This window comes from Anoplophora glabripennis, unplaced genomic scaffold (genome assembly GCF_000390285.2).
Source record: "Anoplophora glabripennis isolate ALB-LARVAE unplaced genomic scaffold, Agla_2.0 scaffold372, whole genome shotgun sequence".
In the NCBI taxonomy this organism is placed as follows: domain Eukaryota; kingdom Metazoa; phylum Arthropoda; class Insecta; order Coleoptera; family Cerambycidae; genus Anoplophora; species Anoplophora glabripennis.
The window spans coordinates 381,533-403,755 of NW_019416460.1; the positions used below are offsets into that span (position 1 = coordinate 381,533).

General features: G+C 33.6%; 2 protein-coding genes across 3 annotated transcripts; one reads left to right on the top strand and one right to left on the bottom strand.

The window, feature by feature from the left end:
* Positions 1–1,833: 1,833 nt before the first annotated feature.
* Positions 1,834–10,889, bottom strand: LOC108910176 (histone-lysine N-methyltransferase EHMT2). Its single transcript, XM_018714712.1, has 12 exons — positions 9,732–10,889; positions 9,390–9,562; positions 9,149–9,339; positions 8,873–9,045; positions 8,030–8,214; positions 7,744–7,976; positions 7,327–7,658; positions 6,003–6,209; positions 5,690–5,949; positions 5,370–5,620; positions 2,229–2,404; positions 1,834–2,174 (listed from the first exon to the last, which is right to left on the bottom strand). The coding sequence occupies exons 1-12, from the start codon at positions 10,613–10,615 to the stop codon at positions 2,030–2,032; spliced, it is 3,210 nt and encodes a 1,069-aa protein (XP_018570228.1). The 5' UTR covers positions 10,616–10,889; the 3' UTR covers positions 1,834–2,029.
* A 146-nt stretch (positions 10,890–11,035) lies between these two features.
* On the top strand, positions 11,036–18,917 carry LOC108910175 (protein ROP). Of its 2 annotated transcripts, none has more exons than XM_018714711.1 (9): positions 11,036–11,219; positions 12,030–12,182; positions 12,271–12,423; positions 13,486–13,589; positions 16,300–16,448; positions 16,641–16,856; positions 16,915–17,221; positions 17,277–17,713; positions 18,005–18,917. In XM_018714711.1, exons 1-9 carry the CDS (start codon positions 11,192–11,194, stop codon positions 18,219–18,221), a joined length of 1,764 nt encoding a protein of 587 aa, XP_018570227.1. In that variant the 5' UTR covers positions 11,036–11,191; the 3' UTR covers positions 18,222–18,917. The 2 variants fall into 2 exon arrangements, with proteins under 2 accessions (XP_018570227.1, XP_018570226.1); XM_018714710.1 differs by lacking the exon at positions 13,486–13,589 and adding an exon at positions 12,630–12,733 and having other exon boundaries at positions 11,037–11,219.
* The last annotated feature ends 3,306 nt before the right edge of the window (positions 18,918–22,223 follow it).

Genomic DNA, 22,223 nt, shown 5'->3' on the forward strand with positions numbered 1-22,223 from the left:
TGTTTTCTACCTCTGAGAATTTTTTCAAATTTTTTCACCCAACTCAAAAAAAGTTATGAATTTAAAATAAAATAACTCCTTTTTTAAATAACCATAACTTTTTCAAAAATTGAGTTATGGCGATGTTTTTTTTTCAAAATTTTTGATTTTAAATGTACTTTTGAAAAAAAATACATCAAAATTATCTGGACCTATCTTCATTGTTTTTTTTTCAATCTTCGAAAAAAAATGAAAATTTCTCGGATTACCATTGCTGAACATTTTTTTTTTCTTATAAAAAATCATAAAATTTTTTGGAAATCCTCAAATTTTTTCAGTGGTTTTTTCGTTTTCTATTTTTTTTTTATTAGAAAAAAATTTTTTTTTCAAATTTAGTTTATTTCACCATTTTAAATTTTTTTTTAAATGTATATAGAATCCCAAAATTGAAAGAAAATATGGAAGAAATAATTGAAAGTGGTAAACATGAAAAAATTTCGACTTTTGGAAGTTAAGAAAAAAATAAATCGTTTTGAATAATTTTTTTGGATTTTTTTTCAAAAACTACATCCAAAAACAAAGAAATTGAAAAAAAAGTTGTTATTTCATCCATTTTTGGACGAATAGTGAGCTTTAAAAAGAGATGCAACACATTTGAACTCAAATAAGTCATTTTGAAACCATCCTCATGATTTTTGAAATTGTCATCAATCACAGCATAGAATAAATTTTTTCAGTTTTGGGATTCTATATACATTTTCAAAAATTTTCAAAATGGTGTTATGTGAAATAAGCTAAATTTGAAAAAATGTTTTTCTCAATCAATAAAATAAATAGAAAACAAAAAAAACACCAATCTGAAAAAATTTAAGGATTTATAAAAAATGTCAGTTTTTTATAAGAAAAAAAAATTTTCAAAAATAGTAATCATCGAGAAATTTTCGTTATTTTTCAAAAATTGAAAAAAAACTGAAGATAGGTCCAAATAATTTTGATCCATTTTTTTTCAAAAGTACATTTAAAAACAAAAATTTTGAAAAAAAACTATTTTTTTCAAAAATTCATCTTTCTTTTTTTGAGTTGGGTGAAAAAAACTAAAAAATTCTCAGGTTTTCAATGGGGTAGAAAATAATAAAAAAGTTTCAGCCAAATGGAAAGGGGTCAGGATTAAAATGTATATTCTTGTATGTAATTGTTGTCAAAAAATAAAATTTTGAAAAAAATATAATCGTCATGTTACATGTGAATAAAATAAAGTACCTACCATTTAAATGGTTTCCTCGACCGTTTTTTGCAATTTAAAAAAAAATATCTTTTCATATCCTCATATTTTAAACACTGTATCTCAAAAAAACAAAACGTTTTTAGACATATGTATAAGAACTTTTTGATTAACTCGTGATGTAAAATCCACCACTGAAGTTTGGCCAAACATTTCGATTATACCTACTCTTATATATATAAGGTATATTATTTTGGATCACCCTGTATCCTGAACTACAAGATCTTCGTTGAAAATGATATATAGAACTACCAATACATCCCACTTTTACGATTTTGATATAATTGCACAAGAAAATGATAATATAAAAGTTTTTAAATTTTGGATATGTTTACTCTCAGTTGACAATAAAATTTATAAAAATGACAGATTTATCACAAAATATTGTCGTGCTTACATCGTCAAGTAGCGTACAAAAATTAAATGAGAAACTTATAGCTCTTTTATGGCGAAAATGTTTCCGATTTCCAAGAAAAAATCATGTACGAAGAAATGAAAAAATAAGTAGAAATGTTTACGACAGTATTAAAAATTAATAGTAAATTTTAAACAGAACCGGCCCCAGTCATTTCCAGGCCTTTTACGACATAAAGGGCATCTTCCAGTATTTGTTTGCGTCAAATCAATACCGAATGAAAAATGTCAAACAAATTCTCAACTATACAAGGCAAGTAAATATTAAACATTATTCAACACCTTACATCTTTTGTTTCCTCTTAAATGATCATTTGGAAACCTAAAACGTCAACCCACCGTAGTGTAAAGATCTTAGACATTACGATCTGTCACCATTTGTTTGCAACTAGTTAATGTTTGCTGGATTGCTTCATCGGAATATTTGCACTCGGGTATGCCGCACTCACAGGTAAAGGACTTGTACTTAACCAGCCAGAACTTATGCCCATAATCAAAACTAAAAACAAAAACTGTACTGCCGTCACCACTCAAACTTTAACCGAAGGCTTACCTCAATTCTTCCTCAGCTGGGATGTCTCGTTTGGCAAAAAAAGCGATTCGAGGAAAGTGCAGATCCTGATGATCGATGAATACCTTAACGGGGTGCAGATTCGGACTACAGCAGTGGTTTATGAATCTTGAAAAGTTACCGTAATATTTGGCGTCTATACAGAAAGACTCGCTATCCTGAAAATAAGAAACGTTTTCGCTCTAAAACAGTATTAAAGATGCTACTGATGTTGCCTTATTTTCAAAATTTCACAGGCAAGACATCTATTACCATCTGTGGGACCTAACATCTGATGTGTCATCGCCCGATGACGTTACTGTCAGTGGTTTAGATTGTAAGTGACAGAAGTCAGCACATGTTGTTGTTAGTTTAATTTAATTGTTATCATATCATCATCATATTGTAAAACGATTTTAAACAATTCCATATAATTGTTGTGAATAATTCTTAGGTATTTAATACTTCATGTTATTTCGGCAACTGGTTAAAAATTTGAGGTTAGACACAATTAATGGTGTAGTGTTGGGCTGACGTATTATGAAAACTGTTGCTTGATAAACGAGCAGTGTGCCTTGTACCTTCTACATACCCGTATGTGAAAGAAATAATAAAATTATATATTTGATTTCTCAAAAGATGAAGTTTTATGTGATAGGCAGACAAAAAGAAGTCACTTGGGGCTAGATCTGGTAAGGCGGATGGTCAAGCAGTTCAAACTGTAATTCGTGGATTTTCGGCATGGCAACCGCTGAGGTGTGAGACGGTGCGTTGTCTTGATGAAACAGGATTTTCTTTTTCTGCAAATGTGGCCGTTTTTCCGCAAGTTCTGCCTTCAGCTTGTCAAGTAATGATGCGTAGAATGCTCCAATACATCCCACTTTTACGATTTTGATATAATTGCACAAGAAAATGATAATATAAAAGTTTTTAAATTTTGGATATGTTTACTCTCAGTTGACNGAGTTTTTGAGATATTAAATGTTTAATGTAAAAATGTCATCTGAACGATGCATAAACGGAAAACGATATAATCCGTCAATGCATAGATCAGAGGTGCCTAGGAATCTTCATTTTAATATGGTTGCTATGACAAGCTTTTGTTTTTAGACACCATATTTGCAAACAAAAACCTGTCACGGCAACCATATTAAAATTAAGATTCCTAGGTACCTCTAATCTATGCATTAACTGATTATGAAAAAAAATTTTTTGTTTTTTTTTCAAATTGTTTATTAACAATTTTTTTGCATAAAATGTTCCCTTTAATTTTTTTAAATAAGCTATTTCGATGGGAAATTCAATTCTCTAAATAATTTTTCCTATGAACTACAGCGAAATTTTTCTTCGTTTTCGAGCTACAATTAAAAAACTGAAAGGGGTGCATTTTCACCCCTATCTCCACCCCCTAATTTAATAGCACTCCGCGGTTTTTTAATCTACAATGACCATTTGAATGATTCATGTAATAAAATATCTTGAATGCCATAGTTCTTTTTAAAATCCTGTATTCAATAGCCTACTACGAGGGTGGTCTGAAAAGTTTCCGACCTAACAAAGATACAAGACATTTTTTCAGAATTCTTTTTTTTATTTTTCATCATAGTCTCCTTGTAACTCTACACACTTCTCCCAGCGATGCTCCCATCTCTGTAACCCGTCAAAATAGTACTCGGCGTTTTTCTCTGCAAAATAATTGTTCACGAAGGTGATTGCCTCTTCATTTGACGAAAATCTCTGTCCTCCAAGCGCAATTTTTAGATGAGGGAATAAAAAGAAGTCGCTTGGGGCTAGATCTGGTGAGTAAGGCGGATGGTCATGCAGTTCAAACTGTAATTCGTAGATTTTCGTCATGGCAACCGCTGAGGTGTGAGACGGTGCGTCGTCTTGGTGAAACAGGATTTTTTTTCTGCAAATGTGGCCGTTTTTCCGCAAGTTCTGCCTTCAACTTGTCAAGTAATGATGCGTAGAATGCTCCTGTAATGGTTTTTCCTTTTTGAAGATAAACGATTAAAATAACTTCATGACTATCCCAAAAAACATCACTTTCCCAGCCGAAAAAACAGTTTTTGCTTTTTTTGGAGCCGGTTCCCTCTTTGCAGTCCACTGTTTGGACTGTAATTTTGTTTCGGGCGTATAATGGTGTATCCAAGTTTCATCTACAGTAATTAATTGGCGCCAAAACTCGGATTTATTGCGCCTAAACTGTGCCAGCAGAGTTTTGGTCTAACGTGAGCAAACGCGGCACCCAACGCGCAGACAGCTTTCTCATGTTTAAATGTTGATTTAATATGTGACAAACACGTTATTTTGACATGTTCATAACCTCTGCTATCTCTCTCACTTTAATTCGGCGGTCGTCTAGCACCATTTGGTGAACTTTGGCGATGTTTTCGTCGGTAGTTGCAGTTTTTGAACGTCCCGAACGTTCATCATTTCCCAAGCTCTTACGGCCACGTTTAAATTCAGCTGCCTAAAATTTCACTGTGGTAAATGATGGTGCAGAGTCCCCATACACAGAATCCAACTCATCTTTGATTTGCGTAGGCGTATTGCCTTTCAAAAACAAATATTTAATGACAGCTCGATACTCAATTTTGTCCACTTTTATAAAAACACTCACATTAACTCACTCATATGACTGTTGCAATACAACTGCGCGTCCAAAATGACTGAAACTTTGGTGAGTAACTGTCAACAGATGAACAACGAAATTCACTAGCTTTTATTTACGAGTGCTGCCATCTTCATGTTGAGGTCGGAAACTTTTCAGACCACCCTCGTATTATACTTAAAAGAATTGATCCACACATAAAGTTACACACTGTATATTATCTATTTTGTAAAGGTCTTTGAGTAGTTAAAATTTTCGTTTTAAAATAACACTCATTTTCATCTCTAACCTGTAGTATACCAGTTTTTCAATATTAAAAAAAAAAATAAGTAAACATTTTCATAAATATACTGCCATTTCGATTTTTAAAAAATTGAGTACTCTTTGTGCCTTGTATGCCTCGTAGGTTGCATTAGACAGATCACAATATGTATCATTTGTTGTTTTAGCCTTCTAAACATATAAATGAATATTATAAGACATCCCACGCGAAACGTTGAAATTTACGAGATAGGTAGTAATATACTTACTCTATTGTCCAGGTCGAACAAATAACTGTCATCTTCCCTCTGGTCTGCCGTAACGTCAGTTAGCATTTCTCCAACATATTCACACACGTAACTACCTCTAGGAATGAACCTCAGTGTTTTCACGCCCCAGCCTTTTGTATCAGTCTTGTACAGTTGAAACCGTTGCTGTAAGCCTTTCTGCACCACTCGGTTCCGACAGGTAATAGCGTTGCATGAACATGCTTCGTTACATTCGAAAATGAGAGGAGGATCTACAAAAACGAGTGAATGGCAACATTTAATAAAATGTCCAATTTTCAGGGTATCAAAATTAACTTTACCTGCGAAACTGAAATCAGAAGTGAGTTTCCCCTCCTCGTCATACCAACATTTCATGGATAACTTGGTGCAATCGCACTCTTCCGTAACACAGCGTTCACTACAACTGCATGTGTGAAGGGTGTTTATTTTTGTGTCGATGTTAAAATTATCGGTAGTTCTGCAATTCCTTGTAATGTAAACGTAATCTCTCGGCTCCGGTTCATCGTCCACGGCATTCACGCATTGTATAGGATTAACTTCTCTTCCTCGTGATATGTCACTAGCAAACGAAAATTAATTACATAAATTAAATAAACACGTTGGCAAACTTACTTCGAGAGCAGGGTTCTGTAGTTTTTGAAATCGGTACCTGCGACTGCTTGCAGTTTAAGATTTAGGGCTATCACGTTATAACTTTCTCCGTCTTCAGGTAAACACTCTAATGGGGTCTCGTTATTTTTATTAACTAATGACACGTTAGCACCTCTTGCCAGGAGAACTATCACGCAATTATATCGGTCTTCTCTGGCAGCGATATGTCTAAAAATAACGTCGATAAAATACGTGCCTTATGGAACAATTTCCCAGTAATCAATTTTCCAGAATGACCAAACCCGGAGCCTCCCTATTACACTGATTTGAAATTAATATAATAATCCCCTTCGTTGCTCTCGCGAATAGAAGTTTGTATACACGGTTCGGTTATTAAGTTTTAGGACTGATTTTATCGTGGCGAAGTGCGTGGCGCTATCTATGTGCGGTTAACAGAACTACACAGTGGGAAGCTTTCCGAAATTTCATCAGTATACGTATATTTACGGTGGAGTTATAACGTTTTGAGTGAAGTGAGTTTTTGATAGTTGTCATGGGAATGCACATTGAACAGCGTACAGCAATCAAATTATGTTCTAAAGCCAGTAAAACAGCCACTGAAACATATCAACTGTTAAAATTCAGGAGGACTGTACATCACGTCGGACTGTGTTAATGTGGTTCGGGAGATTTTGTGATGGCCGAGACATGCATGAGAACAAGAGGATGTGACATCCCCGCACAAGCCTAACGGATGAAAATATCGAAGCTGTGCGCTTTGTGCTGAAATCCGATCGTCAATCAATCGTACACAATTTGGAGCGTATAGCTATGATGTTTTCCTTCGTTCGGCTGTTCTACAGGCTTTAAAACAGAACTGCATTGCTAAATGCTGTTCCGTGTGTGTTTTTATTCCTGCTTACACAAACTAGCTTCACACAAAACGTTATAACTTCGTGGTAGATACATGTATACTGATGAAATTTTGTTCGGTTATTAGGAAAGCTTCCCACTTTGTAGTTCCGTTGACCGCACATAGATAGCGTGATCCACTTCAACACAATAAAATCAGTCTTAAAACAATTTAGAATCTGGCATATAAGAGGCTGAAAATTGCTGGGGATAAAATACATTCCTCCCTTTTTTCTAAATTTTGTGTTGCTTTTATGTACACAGTTTCGTAATTTTTCTATACAAAAATAATGGGCAAAATCAAGTTGTTTAAAAACCAACTAATACAAAATTTTCCCATAATATTATTGATGATATATATTGTCACTCCAATTTGAAGAAACTTTTTAAGGCCAAAAGAATTAAAGTTATTAACAAAATTTCAGATACTTACAAAGGAGATTCGCCATGAGCATTGACTGTATTAACGTCGCACCCCCTATTTAACAGCAGTTCAACTATATTCGAGCTGCCACTAAACGCGGCCCAATGCAAAGCTTCATTGTGTTCTACATCTCTAAGACAAGGATCTGCACCTTTAACGATAAGATAATTGGCCACGTCTATGTAACCGTGCTCGCATGCCCAAACTAAGGGGGTCCAGCCTCCGTCGTCTTGGCTATTCACAAAATTGTTAATCGTAGCAGCGGCTTGAAGCAAAATTTGACACGCCGTGAGATTGCCGCATTTCGCTGCAATGTGGAGAGCTGTCATACCGTCCGTACCCTAAAAAAATATTTACTCAAATTGCATACAAGTCCAAGGCGCACAATAAAACTTCAATTTAGTATAATTACTTCAATTAAACTACCTTTATAGTAATACTAGCCCCGGCTTTAATTAAATATTGCACAACATCGTTTTTGTTAGAGGTTATCGCCAACATCAAAGGAGTATTTTGTTCCTTGTCAAAATCGTCCATTTCGACACTGGCAGTGACAAGCAGGTGACAGACCGCGAGAAGCCCTTGATGGGCGGCATAATGTAACAGGTTACCATTGTTGAAATCTAAGATTTTTAAATGAAGATCGACTGTATCTGAAGCTGCAATTATAAACCACGTTATGCAGGAAACCTAGTATATTTTTTCCCCCTACCTATTATGGACACTAATCTGTCGATGTCACCTTCTTTTAAAGCTTCCATGAGATCGTGTTCAGAGAAGATCTCCCCGTTCAATTCATACGCATTGGAAATTTGGAAATTTTCGATAGGAAGTAGCGATGGGGTGGCACAAGTGGAACTTTCTTTAATAATCGGAAAACTCATTTTAGCAGACGAGCTAAAATTTTAAATGCCAAGTAACACATAATTACGGAATATATTTCAAATATAAAATACCGAGTGTTTCAAAATATACCCGTCAAAGAGGTTTGGTGATCTGGAAAGAATAAATTTCAACAAAAACTTATAACCATGGAATAAATTAAACGAATGACGAATACAAGAAAAGCGACATTTTCCCACGAATTAGGGATATTACTGGACGAAATCTATAAAATTAACATTAAATTTTAGCAGTCACAGTAACAGCCTTAACTCTAAAATTGGCAAAATCAGTTGTTTAGTATTTTTCTGTTTCCAGTGAAGCTATAAAAAATTTAAACCGTTTTCCTTAATTAAAAAAAAAATGTATGTATATATTTTACAATTCACGACAATGCATAGTCCCATTTTATCTAAAAATTTGTCAACCACCGACTGCCTGCCATGTCCACTACTACTAATAAATGATATCGGAAAAAATAAAAACAACTGATCAAACCAATTTACACAAAAACAATAAATGAGGCTATAATTTCTTGCTTGCTTGTAACGTGACCAAATTAAAGCGAAAATGATACTCTAAAATGAAGACTGATTTCAGATGAAAATATATAGAGGACTTATTAATTTTTGAAACACACAGTTGCAAGGACACACAATAAATAGGTACTTACTAATTATTTTTTTGTACTGGTAGAAATATGGGTTTTTTTGAACATTGCATGGTAATGACAATGTCGTGACTTGGTGTGGAAAGACCGCAATGTGGGCAACACTCCATACTACCCACCGAAATTTGACAACTTCGGTGGTACTGGTGTTTGGCGTCACACTCAACAAATTTTCCCTGAAATTAGTAACAACTGTCAACCAAAAGAAACTGACATTGTTTTCAATTAAGAGGTTTCCATTAGATGCATTTCTTTGAAAAATTATGAATGTAAAAATACCTGGGTACAAAATATTCCACAAGTAGGGCAACAATTATGCCTGAGCAATCTATTTCTGTGCAAGTCACAAAGAACCAGGTAAGGTACACGTTGTGAAGGTCTCAGCAGAGGTGTTTCTTTAAAATCGACTTCTCTGCTGCATCCTATTAGTTTTTCGCCAATGCTGTCAACAGCAGTGCAAAATATGGTATCTGCAAATAAGTAGTTAATGGATAATTCTTCATTTTAGTAGGTATATTACCATTTTCATTAGCATCAGCAAACAGCGTAGTTTTCTGTGTGCATAAACATAGACGTGAAGCTATCAGTTGTGCCCCTACAGAGGAACATTCTGGATCATCTGGGAAGTCTTTAGCCTGGTCGGCTATATTTGGACTTGGACCAGAAGGTTCATCAAATTCCTCTTTATTCCTACTGCAAATAATACTTTTATTATTTATTGTTTTATGATTACTTAATGTAAGTCAACAGATCTTGCTATGAATACAAAACACAGTCAAGGTCTTGCATGATTAGGCAAACAAAATAGATAAAATTATTTCAAACAGAATATGAAAAAAAAAAAAATTAAAATGATGTTCACCTCAAAGATAAACGCTGAGATCTTCTTGCAATTTTTCTAACGTCTGAGCTAGATTCCTGATCAGGGGATAAGCTTGGATCTGAATCAGATTCTTTTTCACTTTCTACATTATGACTGATTTTCAATCTCTTAGCATTTTTCTTGGAGTACTTTGCATTCTTTTTAGTTTTCTTTGGTGTTCCAGATAGTCCATTTTCACAATTTTGCAGTTCATTATCACTATCATATTGATTATTTTTATCGATACTTTTAGGAGACTTAAGTTTAGTTTTTTCTTGTTTTGCTAATGCTAGATTTTCTAGTATCTTTGGCGTTGGTTTAAGTTGTCTCGTCAATCTCTGTGGTTTATTTGCTTCATTGTAAGACTTTTCCTTTCTAGCTATTGCACTCTGTAAAATAGACTCACTACAGTCTTTACTTCTACGTCTAGATGAACGTTTCGGAATACTCTCATCCACCGCTTCATCTACAGAACTGTGCTTATTTCGCAGAGATCTTCTACCTGGCGTAATGTCTTTATTTTTAGTAGGACTAGTTTCATCACTCGGTTTCTTGAACAATAAAACAATTCGAGGTTTGCCATCCAGATCTTCTTCATTAGATGAGTCGTCAACTTGAGGAAGTCCGTCAGTTTTAGGGGACTCTTTATATTCACTCTCATTTGTACTTAAGTCAGACTCAGTCGTTCCTAATTGTACTTCATTAACGGGACTAGATTTTAAAGACATATCATTCATCATATCTTCTTCAGTCTTTATACTACAATCAACTTTAAGTTCGGCCCTATTAAACTGGCTTTTCATTTCACCTAATAATGTATTTATAAACGCTTTGTCGTCACCTTGATCACTAACTGGTTCACTTTTAACATCCACACTGTTCATGGTTTATTCAGCAGTAGGTAGACGACAAACAGATATCCTATCATAAGATATAACTATCAAACAGATAACAATATAAATTCAAAATACTCTTGGAGTAACTGGTAGTCTCATTTTATTTACTTTAGTTCTTATTGAATAATTACATTATTTTTTTCCACGTTTCAAGTTAGTTCATACATACCATACCACATTTTATAATTGTCATAAAAGAACTTTGACAGCGATAGCAATACAAATACAAATAAAAAATCATTTGTCATTCAATTATTCTTAACATCTTAACATAAATCGAAAGTAGTGTTACTTGAATCTTCTTTATTATTTTCTAAAGACTATTTGAATAAATGAAATTTGAATAAGAATTGACAGTACTACAAAATTTAATTCGTTCTCGTGGGTGTCAAAGCTTTAACAAGTGACTCATAGAAGGCGTCTGTGTGGTTCGTGGTCTAAAAGTTGGTTTTGTTGTTTACGGTGAAAGTGGTGTTCTACCATCTAATTTTTTAATCCAGAAAATTTACGTTGTTAAAATTAAAACTAAGTGCTCTGTAATTGGTTGTGCAATAATTAATTAAAATGGCTCTAAAGACCCAAGTCGGTCAGAGTAAGTTTTCCTGAATATTACTTTATTGTAGTGGAAGATGACGCCTTTGATAACTTCACCTTTTAATACTTCATTTTAAAATGATGTACTTGTAAATATTTAGTTACAAATTGCATTTGTATTATACGCACAGCTTTAGTTACACAATATTTCTTTAAATCATCGATTCATTTTATGAGATATTACATTAGGGAGTTTATCTGACGTCACAAATGTCAATATTATCCTGGAGGCGTATTATCATTATCAATATACTATTATTTAATTTTTTCTCTATTTTTTAATTGTTGAACTATAATTATTTATATTTTACCGTTCTCAAATTTGACATATTTTTATTTACTTGATATTAAAACAATAAATAATAAATAACTCGATAAAATCAAATAATTATGCTGTTAAACTGAAATCCGTTCTGTGAAAGGAAATATTGATAAAGTGAAATTTACATTTTAATAACTGACCACACACTATTAGATAAGATCTGCAGATCTAATCTGTAAGAATTTGATCTAAGTATTGTAATTTTTCTTTATACAACAGACATTTTAATATTATTGTTATTATTACCTATCTGTGGATTTGGTTCATCAAGTACCAAATTTAGTGCTTTCCAGTAACATACATATATATGCATATATTAGAGACCAATTAAATTTGTCAGGTAAAAACTTCACGTTAGTGGAACGATACTCGTTATTTTCATCAACTATTTGCAGTATGTTTGCATACACTTGTTTTACTGTTTGTGTATCTTTTATGTGTTAACGTCTAATAATTTGCTATTTTGTATACAAATCCTTTCCCCAGAAATTATGAACGAAGTTATCAAGTACAAGCCACCTAAAAAGAATGGTCCGGCACATGCCGTAGAATGGAGAATTTTGGTGGTGGATCAGTTGGCCATGAGGATGGTCTCTGCCTGTTGCAAAATGCATGATATATCAGCGGAGGGTATTACACGTAGGTATTTTTTTTTAAATTTGCACTACATATTTTCCTGAATGAATCAGTATTAATTTACTTTCTTTGAATTTACTTTATTGTGCAGTGGTTGAAGATATTAACAAGAGAAGAGAACCTCTAACCACAATGGAAGCTGTTTACCTGATTACACCATCGGAAAAGTCGGTACATGCTCTCATGAACGATTTTGAAACTCCCAAATGCATGTACAAAGCAGCACATGTTTTCTTCACAGAAGGTAAGATTTTCAAGTACTATAGTTACATAATTGTTCCCTGTAGACTTGTTATAATGTAGTAAAATTATGTATAAATGATTTTTTTAATGTGTAAATCCTAGAGAAAGAAATATGTTTTTGTTTTAAATCTTATTTTTATGTACATTTAAACTATTTAATGATATTATTATTTTGAAATTTTATATTTTTCTGTCGATTTTCCGCAGCATGCCCAGACCAATTGTTTAATGACTTAGCAAACCATCCCATAGCGAAATTCATTAAAACCTTAAAAGAAATCAACATAGCCTTTGTTCCCACCGAATCTCAGGTACTGAAAAGCTTTACATTTCTCGTTTACAATCCAAATAAAAACGCTTGTGATGTGTACGTACTAACCATCTAATTTGTGGTGATTGTCAGCTTTCCTTTGTTACACACCAAACATTGTAAATTAATAATTCAGTAACCGAAATCAAGTACTTAACCCATATTGCCTATAGAGATCACTTAATATTAATTATTGATTGCATTCATTTTAACCCAGTGGTTCCCTTCTGTCTGACATTATATCTAGGTCGCAGTGAAGTTGCAAGTAAATCAATAAGTAAATACAAAGGAATTGTAAAATACAAAGAGAAATTAGGAATACCCTTATTTTATGCTTCATGGACTGTGACATTATTTGGTGAACTTTGCAATAATTGCTATTTGTATTTGTCATACAGTAATAAAAATTTTTAATGTTATATTTACATCATGCACATAAAAGCAACTATGAGGTAGACTGTTCTATTTTAATTAGATATACACAAATTTTGTATAAATTTCTTATATATTTTGTTTGAAACAGTTATATCTAAATTGGCATAGGCAGTATATTTAGATTTCTGAGTCGTTATTAGGAACTTAGCTCTATAAGTTTTCTTTTAAGACAAATAAATATTTTTTCCATGAATCTTATGTAACAATGTAAAGATTTTGTTGATGTTTAATTTTTAATATACCTATTTATTTGCTTATTATATTTATATTTCATTTATTTATACTTATAACTGTAACTATTATGAATATTTGTGACAGTCTGTCCTGAGGAACTCTTCAATGAGTTATGCAAGTCATGTGCGGCAAGAAAAATTAAAACTTTGAAGGAGATCAACATCGCTTTCTTGCCATACGAGTCACAGGTGTGTGGTGTGTGCTTTTTATGTTTGCTTTATTGTATAGCTATCCTTTTACTTACCTTTAACATTGAATCCGTTACTATTTTCTTTTTTCTGTCGGCTTTAATGTATGTTTAAAATTAGTTGTTGACAGGTTGCATACTCCAGTTTATCGATCATAATCATGCATAACTTTTATCTAGATTTATTTTTATCATTTCAAAGCTCCTATTGAATATATATTATCACTATATTTAAACTCGCATTTATCATCCAAAATTGTAGGCAGTGACTCATTCTCAACATATAGATCTTTGCGACGGATAAGACACGTGGGAAACGCGACTCTTTAGGCAAATCATTTTAGAAGAATTATATAGAACAACAAACAGTTATGCCGATTTTGGTTAAGATTATGTTAGTAAAACCACTAAAACTACTACCACCGATAAGACACTAGAAATGAGTGTTGTATGCTTTAGCAAAATCATTAATTACTGTTGTCGCTATCACTGTCACTAACACTAGGACTGTTGTCACCTAAAGTCACTTTAGTTCAATGGGGTTCAGCTCACAGATGTTGGCAATTTCTCTATTAGTCGAAATGCAATATTCTTGATGATCACTACACCAGGTTTGATGCGAGGCAATATAGATACAAAGGATTTTTCAATCGCTCATCGTCTATTTTGATATGTGTAAGTTTTAATCACTGTCCTTTCCCAGAGGGTGTCTTTAATCCCAAGGAAAATCTCTCCAAAACTACATCCGCAATGTTGTTGATATTATAATCTTCCCAAACGTCTCTTCACCATTTGATTATTTTTTTTAACATGCTTTTTCGATCTAAGTTTAGGTAACAAGAGTTTGTTACATGCTTAGTAAGTATAATATAAGTAGTAAGTATAAAAATTTCTACACATATGACATGAAATGAAACGTCTAAGCTGGAAACTGATGCATTCAGCTCATTTTTTCGTACATGATAAGCGACAATAGAAATTGGCACTTGTGCGAACAGAACAACGATATAGGTACACTAATGAACAGTACTTTACAACTTCCGTGCGTAGAGTACACAAAATTATTTTCTCTGATTAAGAAGTTGTAATTACTGTGGTTTAATTTATTTATGAGACTACTGCCTTCTATTTTGGAAATTCGGTTAGCGTTAAAGAAAAAATACATCCGTTAAATACAGGGTGGTCCCGAGGTAATGGGCCAAAAAATCATGGGTAGATTCTCCAAGCAAAAATATTGCGATTTAGTCGAACTTACCTTTGTCCGAAAATTTGTAGTTAAAGAGATACAAGGTGTTAAATGTAAAATATTATTTCAGTTTTTTTTTTCATTTATTTCTTAACGAATGCAAATATCCACACAAAATTTTGGGGTTTGGGATTATTTAGGTAGAGGAATTGAAATTTGTTCACATTTTGGTTAAAGTTCATAGAGGGCGTTAGCTGCAGTAGATTGAATGTGTTAAAAGTCTTTGGTATCAAATTCTTATTTTCCAACTTTTTTTACACAAAAAAGGTATACTTTATGAAAGTAGCTGTCTCACACCGTTTTCTAGATATTTGGCTTTGAAACTTCCAATGCTGTTGCATTAAATTACAATTAAATATCTACAGGTATTATTAATTTAGCGGTAAAATTTCTTAAGTAGGATTTGGATGAAAATCAAATAATTGATGTTTTCCACTTGTCTCATTGCTGTCATTTGTATGCTACTTTCTTATCATCTTATTTGTACCTAATTAAAATTACGTCGTAACTTACAATTTAAATTGTATACATAAATGTGAGATAGAATGCCGACACTTCCTTTTTTGGGGTTACATCAAATCAGTTGTTTATGGAGAAATTATAAACACCTGAGAAGAACTTTGGCAACATGTTTTAAATGCTGCAAAGTCATTTCGCATTAAGGATTTATACTTTAAATAAGACAATCTTTTAATAAATAAATGTGTTGAAAAATGTATTGAGAAATTAGAGCTGGACACTGAGCAATTATTGTCAAAAAGGCATATTTTTAATAATGTTTAGGTACTATTTTACTGTTGATTACAATTTTTAATTGTAAATGTGTTTTTAACATTTCTAAATTATTTTAATTATTTCAACTCTTAGCATTGGAAGTTTCAAAGCCAAATATCTCGGAAACGGTGCGAGACAGCTACTTTCATAAAGTATGCCTTATTTGTGCAAAAAAAGTTGGAAAATAAGAATTTGATATCAAAGATGAGATACCTTAGAGTACAACAAAGTTATGTCGTTTTCAACACATTCAATCTATAGCAGCTAGCACCCTCTGTGAACTATACCCAAAATGTGAACAAATTTCAATTCCTCTACCCAAAGAACCCCAAATCCCAAAATTTTGTGTGGATATTTGCATTTATTAAGAAATAAATGGAAATAAACTAAAATAATATTTTACATTTAACACCCTGTATCTCTTTAACTATCAACTTTTGGACTAAGGTAAGTTCAGCTAAAATGCAATATTTTTGCTTCAGGAATCTACCTATGAATTTTGGTCCATTATCTCGGGACACCCTGTATATATTGAAAATGTGCTTTATGGTTGTCTTTAGAATATTTTCACATTTTGTAGTGCATTTCTAACGTTTGTATTACACTAACTGCATGTTTTTTCAGTAACACTTCATTTTTACCACCTAGCTGCCGATACATATTTTGAAACATATTAACACTTTTTCGTCAGGTATTCTCCTTAGATTCGCCCGATACATTCCAATGCAGTTATGACCCTACTTTCGCAGCTGCTAGGAATGCCAATATGGAGAGAATGGCGGAACAGATAGCTACTCTCTGTGCAACGTTAGGAGAATACCCGTCTGTTCGATACAGAAGGTAAATTTCCTTGAAAATTTTTAAATTTCAATTTCCTTCTACCAATTTCGTGAGCTTCTCCAATGCATTTGAGTAGATTTACAGCTAGTTCTCATAACTAATCACTAATTTTCTTAAATCGTGTTTGTAACTGTTCATTTTATTTGTTTCGAAATAAACCACAGTTTTTTCGTAACTTTATATTATTGACAGTGATTGGGATCGAAATGTGGAACTCGCACAGTTAATACAACAAAAATTAGATGCCTACAAAGCTGACGAACCTACAATGGGTGAAGGCCCAGAAAAGGCTAGATCCCAACTTTTGATCCTTGACCGTGGTTTTGACTGTGTCTCTCCTTTACTTCATGAACTCACCTTTCAAGCTATGGCCTACGATTTACTTCCTATAGAGAATGATGTATATAAGTAAGTATACAATTAATTCTCCCAATATATATTTTTTTATAATTTTGTTTTGTTTTAGGTATGAGGCTTCAGCAGGAGTGCCCAAGGACGTGTTGCTAGATGAAAACGATGAGCTTTGGGTGGAGCTGCGCCACCAACACATTGCTGTGGTGTCCCAAAGTGTAACGAAGAATTTGAAGAAATTCACTGATTCCAAGAGGATGACACAGAGCGATAAACAGTCCATGAAAGATTTATCTACAATGATCAAAAAAATGCCTCAGTACCAAAAGGAATTATCAAAATATGCCACTCATTTACATTTGGCTGAAGATTGCATGAAAGCTTATCAGGGTTACATCGATAAGCTCTGCAAAGTGGAACAGGTATATGATTGCTTATTATATATTTACTATATTTTGAACGTTTTACTTTTTCTAGGATTTGGCGATGGGAACAGACGCAGAGGGCGAGAAAATCAAAGACCACATGCGTAATATAGTGCCCATTCTCCTCGACCCTAAAATCACGAACGAGTACGATAAGATGCGAATCATTGCTTTATACGCCATGACGAAGAACGGAATTACAGAAGAGAATCTTTCAAAATTAGCCACTCACGCGCAAATCAAAGAAAAACAAACAATCGCTAACCTACAACTGCTCGGTGTCAATGTAATAAACGACGGCGGAACTAGGAAGAAGACATATATCGTTCCCCGCAAGGAAAGGATTACCGAACAGACATATCAGATGTCCAGGTGGACACCTGTCATTAAGGATATCATGGAGGATTGCATTGAGGAAAAACTGGATCAGAAGCACTTCCCATTTTTGGCGAGCAGAGCCCAGACTAGTGCCTATCACGCCCCAACAAGGTAAGATATTTTTAAGTTTTAAAAAGTAAAGTTATAAGTCAATTTGAGCGCATTCGTATTTTTCTAATTTTTTTACTTCATTTTAACATAATATTGTTATATCTTGTTTTCCTATTATCCTCATCTTTGTTTTCTCAATTAGAGTTAGTTTTCCACTGTTAGCTGTTTTCGGTTACAGACTATAAATTAACGTAGTTTTAAAAGAAATTAAATTTTCGCGCTGCTAAAATATGTGTACACATTTAAGGCTCATCCTGTATATCATGTAAAATTAAATAAATTTGATTTCAGTGCTCGTTACGGGCACTGGCACAAGGACAAAGGGGCGCAGACTGTCAAAAATGTGCCTCGTCTCATCGTGTTTATAGTGGGGGGCATGTGCTTCTCGGAGGTAAGATGTGCTTACGAGGTTACAAATGCCCAGAAGAACTGGGAGGTCATCATCGGGTCGTCACACATTATTACCCCAGAGGGATTCCTCAGTGATTTGGCCACTCTTGCCGGCTAGAATTCAGCTAAAAAGGTTACTTTCAACATACCAGATAATTGATGCTTTTGTCTCGTGATCGATGGATTCCAGTTATTTGGGTTTGTCGAATTTTATCGATAACATTGTTTGCAGTCATCTCATTTCTTTCTCTAATCTTGAATAGTAAATGGAGTAATACTTAAAGATTGTTAGATAACGGCAATGTATCGATAATACTCGATACGTTCCTGCTTTTTCTAATTTGTGTACTCTCACAAAAGGCTTCAATGCACAAGCTACAACTGAGCAAATGAAATATATTAAAATCGTCTTCCCTTGTAACACTTTCAGATAGTGGTGAAAAATATATTGGAACGTTTAGGCTGTGATGAGAGTCACGGAAGTAGCGTCTTTTCCTTAAATATAAATATAGCTCACTTTTTGCTCTTTTGTAGCAGAGGTATATTGAAGTAACACATTAAAGTTATTCTAGTCTAACGTGGCACACAACTTTTGATAAAGTAGTTCTATTACATTACTACTTTAGCATTTTTAAATTTTTAATTATGAATTTTGCGTTTCAGGACGTAAAGTCATATTAATGTTAGTTTAGGGATCACAAAAAATGGTGAAGTCGAATTTTTGTATTATTCCTGTGTATTATTCTACGATGGCTTAAATATTGCTATTATTAAAATTTTATACTTATGTTTATTTATTCGTATATTTTAAATACCAAATGAATTATTTTTTAAATAAATGTTGATATTTTGTTTGTTTAAAAAGTATTAAAAAATATATATAAAAATATTTGTGTTAACTATTTCACAGCAAGTTTGTTTTTATTTTAATACATAAAATATATGTATGGAAAATAAAGATGACGAATTACCGCAACCTTTTAAGTTTAAACAAAACCAGCAAGTCTAAATTTGAGTTGTGACTCTAGGATCAGATAATTCAGTTTTAAAATAACTTAACTTCTGATAAAAAGGTATTCTCGTGACGTCTGATGTTTTCCATATAACTATATGTGTTTTGTTTTGTTTATACGTTGAATATTATGTACAGGTTGTCCAACATATTAATGGATAAACTTTGCAGATGAAACAGGAATATTTCCTTAGGATAGGCATCAAATTTATTTACTTTTTTTAATATCATGAACAATACGACGTATGAAATTTAGTACATCTTATACAGTACATAACGATTTATTGGTGTACAGGTGAATAAGAATTCAAAAAATATTAAGTCAAATTCTTTTTGTTAAATAAGCCCTACGAATGCACATATTTGGAAGCTTGGATGCTAACTCTTCCAGAATTGCAAATGCTTATTTATTATTTTTTTCTGTGTTAATTTGTGAAAAATTTTTTGTTATTCCTTGCTGTGCTATTTTTGGGATTACTGGAAATGCCAAATTACTGTATAATTTTTATAAACAAATAAGAAACCATGCTTAAAAATTATATATTTTATGCTTGATTTACAAAATAAAAGCTGATTTTGTTTTGTAACAAACAACTTTTCGAAAACGTCAACGTGTAGTCTTCACACGGTCAATATATCTTCTGTGAAGGAAAGTTTGCTTTGATATTTATGGCTATCTGTCTGTCTGTATATCAGAGGGTGGTGAAATTGTTTTTTCCATCGGGGCTCTTAGGCCTTATTAGGCCCCTTGTACACCCTCCTTCATTACTCGAGTACATTTCTTCAAACTATCCTATTACTACACAGATGGTAAAGTCTCGTACAATTGTTATGTATGATAGCATGGTCCTGAGTTACAGAGATTTATTGCTCTATTCTCATTACCATTTTTATCGGGGACCACACGAATGCGGAACGTGTTGAGCGACCCAGGCCTCTGGTAGGCTGCCGAACCTGCCTTAGGTCACCCATCCAAATTCCAACCTGCGTCCGTGATGCTTAACTTGGATGTTTATGTACAACTGGTAATGATGGAAAAATTTTTCTTTTTCGTATAGTATTTTGCAAGAAATCGGTGAGCTGTCCAAATTTTTGAAAAAAATTGGCTTGGGTTTGGGTTATCGTCACAATTTAATGTGTGTCGTATTCGTGGACCAGTGTGTAGTCTCTATATAGTTCTCAATGTTGAAACGATTTTGGCGAATTTCGTGATATATTTGTGGCCTGTTGAACATTATAACACAAGGCAGAATTCACAAATTTTTTCACACGCATCTAGTATTTTTAATATTTCTGCTTTTAAATCTAAAGTTTACATTTTATAAAGAGTGGTCCATCTAACAATATCTTTTTTAAAATGTTATAATATAAACACCGTTCAGTATTATTGCTTTATTGAAAAGAGTAAACCTTCTGATTAATTATGCAAAATAACTTCATTCAAATGGCTGCCTCGGCTTGTTTGGCAGTAGCCCATCCTGTCGACCCAATTTTGCAGCACATTTTAAATGGTTTTGGGCTGTATTTCACCAATAACCCGAAGAATATTGTGCTTAAGTGCTTGAATCGTTTCTGGATTGTTGGCATAACATCTATCCTTAAAGGCACCCCACAAAAAAAAGTCTAAAGGTGTCAAATCGCAGCTTTGTGAAGGCCAATTGACATCACCAAAACTGATGCTGATTACATGATTACCGAACTTAGTGTGCAAAAGATCGATTGTTTGACGGCTTGTGTGGCACGTAGCGCTATCCTATTGAAACCAAAGATCGCCCAAGTCCAAACCCTCAATTTCTGGCCAAAAAAAATCGGTAATCATGCTTCGATAGCGTTCTCCATTAACCATGACCGTGTTTCCTTCATCACTTTCGAAGAAAAATATGCCAATAATGCCTCCACTCCAAAAACCACACTAAACGGTCACACGTTCGGAATGGATTGATTTCTCTAAGACTACATGTGGGTTTTCTGTGCCCCAAATATGGCAGTTTTGCTTGTTTACATAGTCTTCGAGATGAAAATGCGCCTCATCCAAAAAGATGATTTTTTGAGCAAAATCACTGTCATTTTCCAGCTGCTCTAAGGCCCGAACAGAGAAGCGATAACGAAGAGGGTGGTCGTTCGCCTTCAGTTTCTGAGACATTGGAATCTTGTACGCGAATAATCTGAGGTCTTTATGCAATATTCTCATCATTGTTTGGCTAATGTTCAGTTCCTGGGATCTGTGTCGAGTTGATGTTCTTGGAGTAGCTTGCACATTGACGAGTACAGCACCAATATTCTCTGCTGTGCGTAATGGCCTAACGCGGGGCCCCCCTTTGTTAACCACTAACATGCCAGTCTCACGAACTTTCTTCACAAATTTGTGTACACCACCCACCGTCAGTGCTTCAAATTTCTTTTCAAAATTCGCACTGTTTCGGCAACACAGCACTCATTTTGGAAATAGGTTTTCAATATTTCCCAACGTTGCTCAAGCGTAAATTGATTCATTTCGTACCACGGAGATATGATACTGAATTCCTGTCACTTATTTCCGCGGGAATGAGTTGTCAGTGTCAAAATAACATCTGATTTAAAAAGATACTGCTAGTTGGACCACCCTTTATTTACATTTTGACTCTGGTATATTGTAAAACTGAGAACTCATGACCAAAAATTATGAATTAATATAATGATGTGTTTAAAATTCCTTAATAAGCAATATAATACACAGATGGACCACAAGCACCAGGTCGTAGAGTTTTAGAAACTGTAACTGCCCGACTGTAGAGTAATCGACTCAGTGTCAGGTTACTGGCAGAGCGAGATTCTGCTCTAATTGAAACGAAATATATTAGGAATGATTACGTTTTTAAATTTATATTATATATATTTATATAATAATTGCTAATACAATTTTTCAAAAATTAGTACTTAAAAACAATCATAGCAGTCCTGCGATTTGCAATTTTGGAGGATATTCCGAAGATTTATTTAATAAAATATATCCTTAATTTATTTTTTCTTGTTATGCAATGATCTGTACATCTATAAATTGGAACACCCTGTATGTCCTTTTGCCATTTGTGAAGTTTTTCTTTAAACTTCCTGGACAATGTATATTCA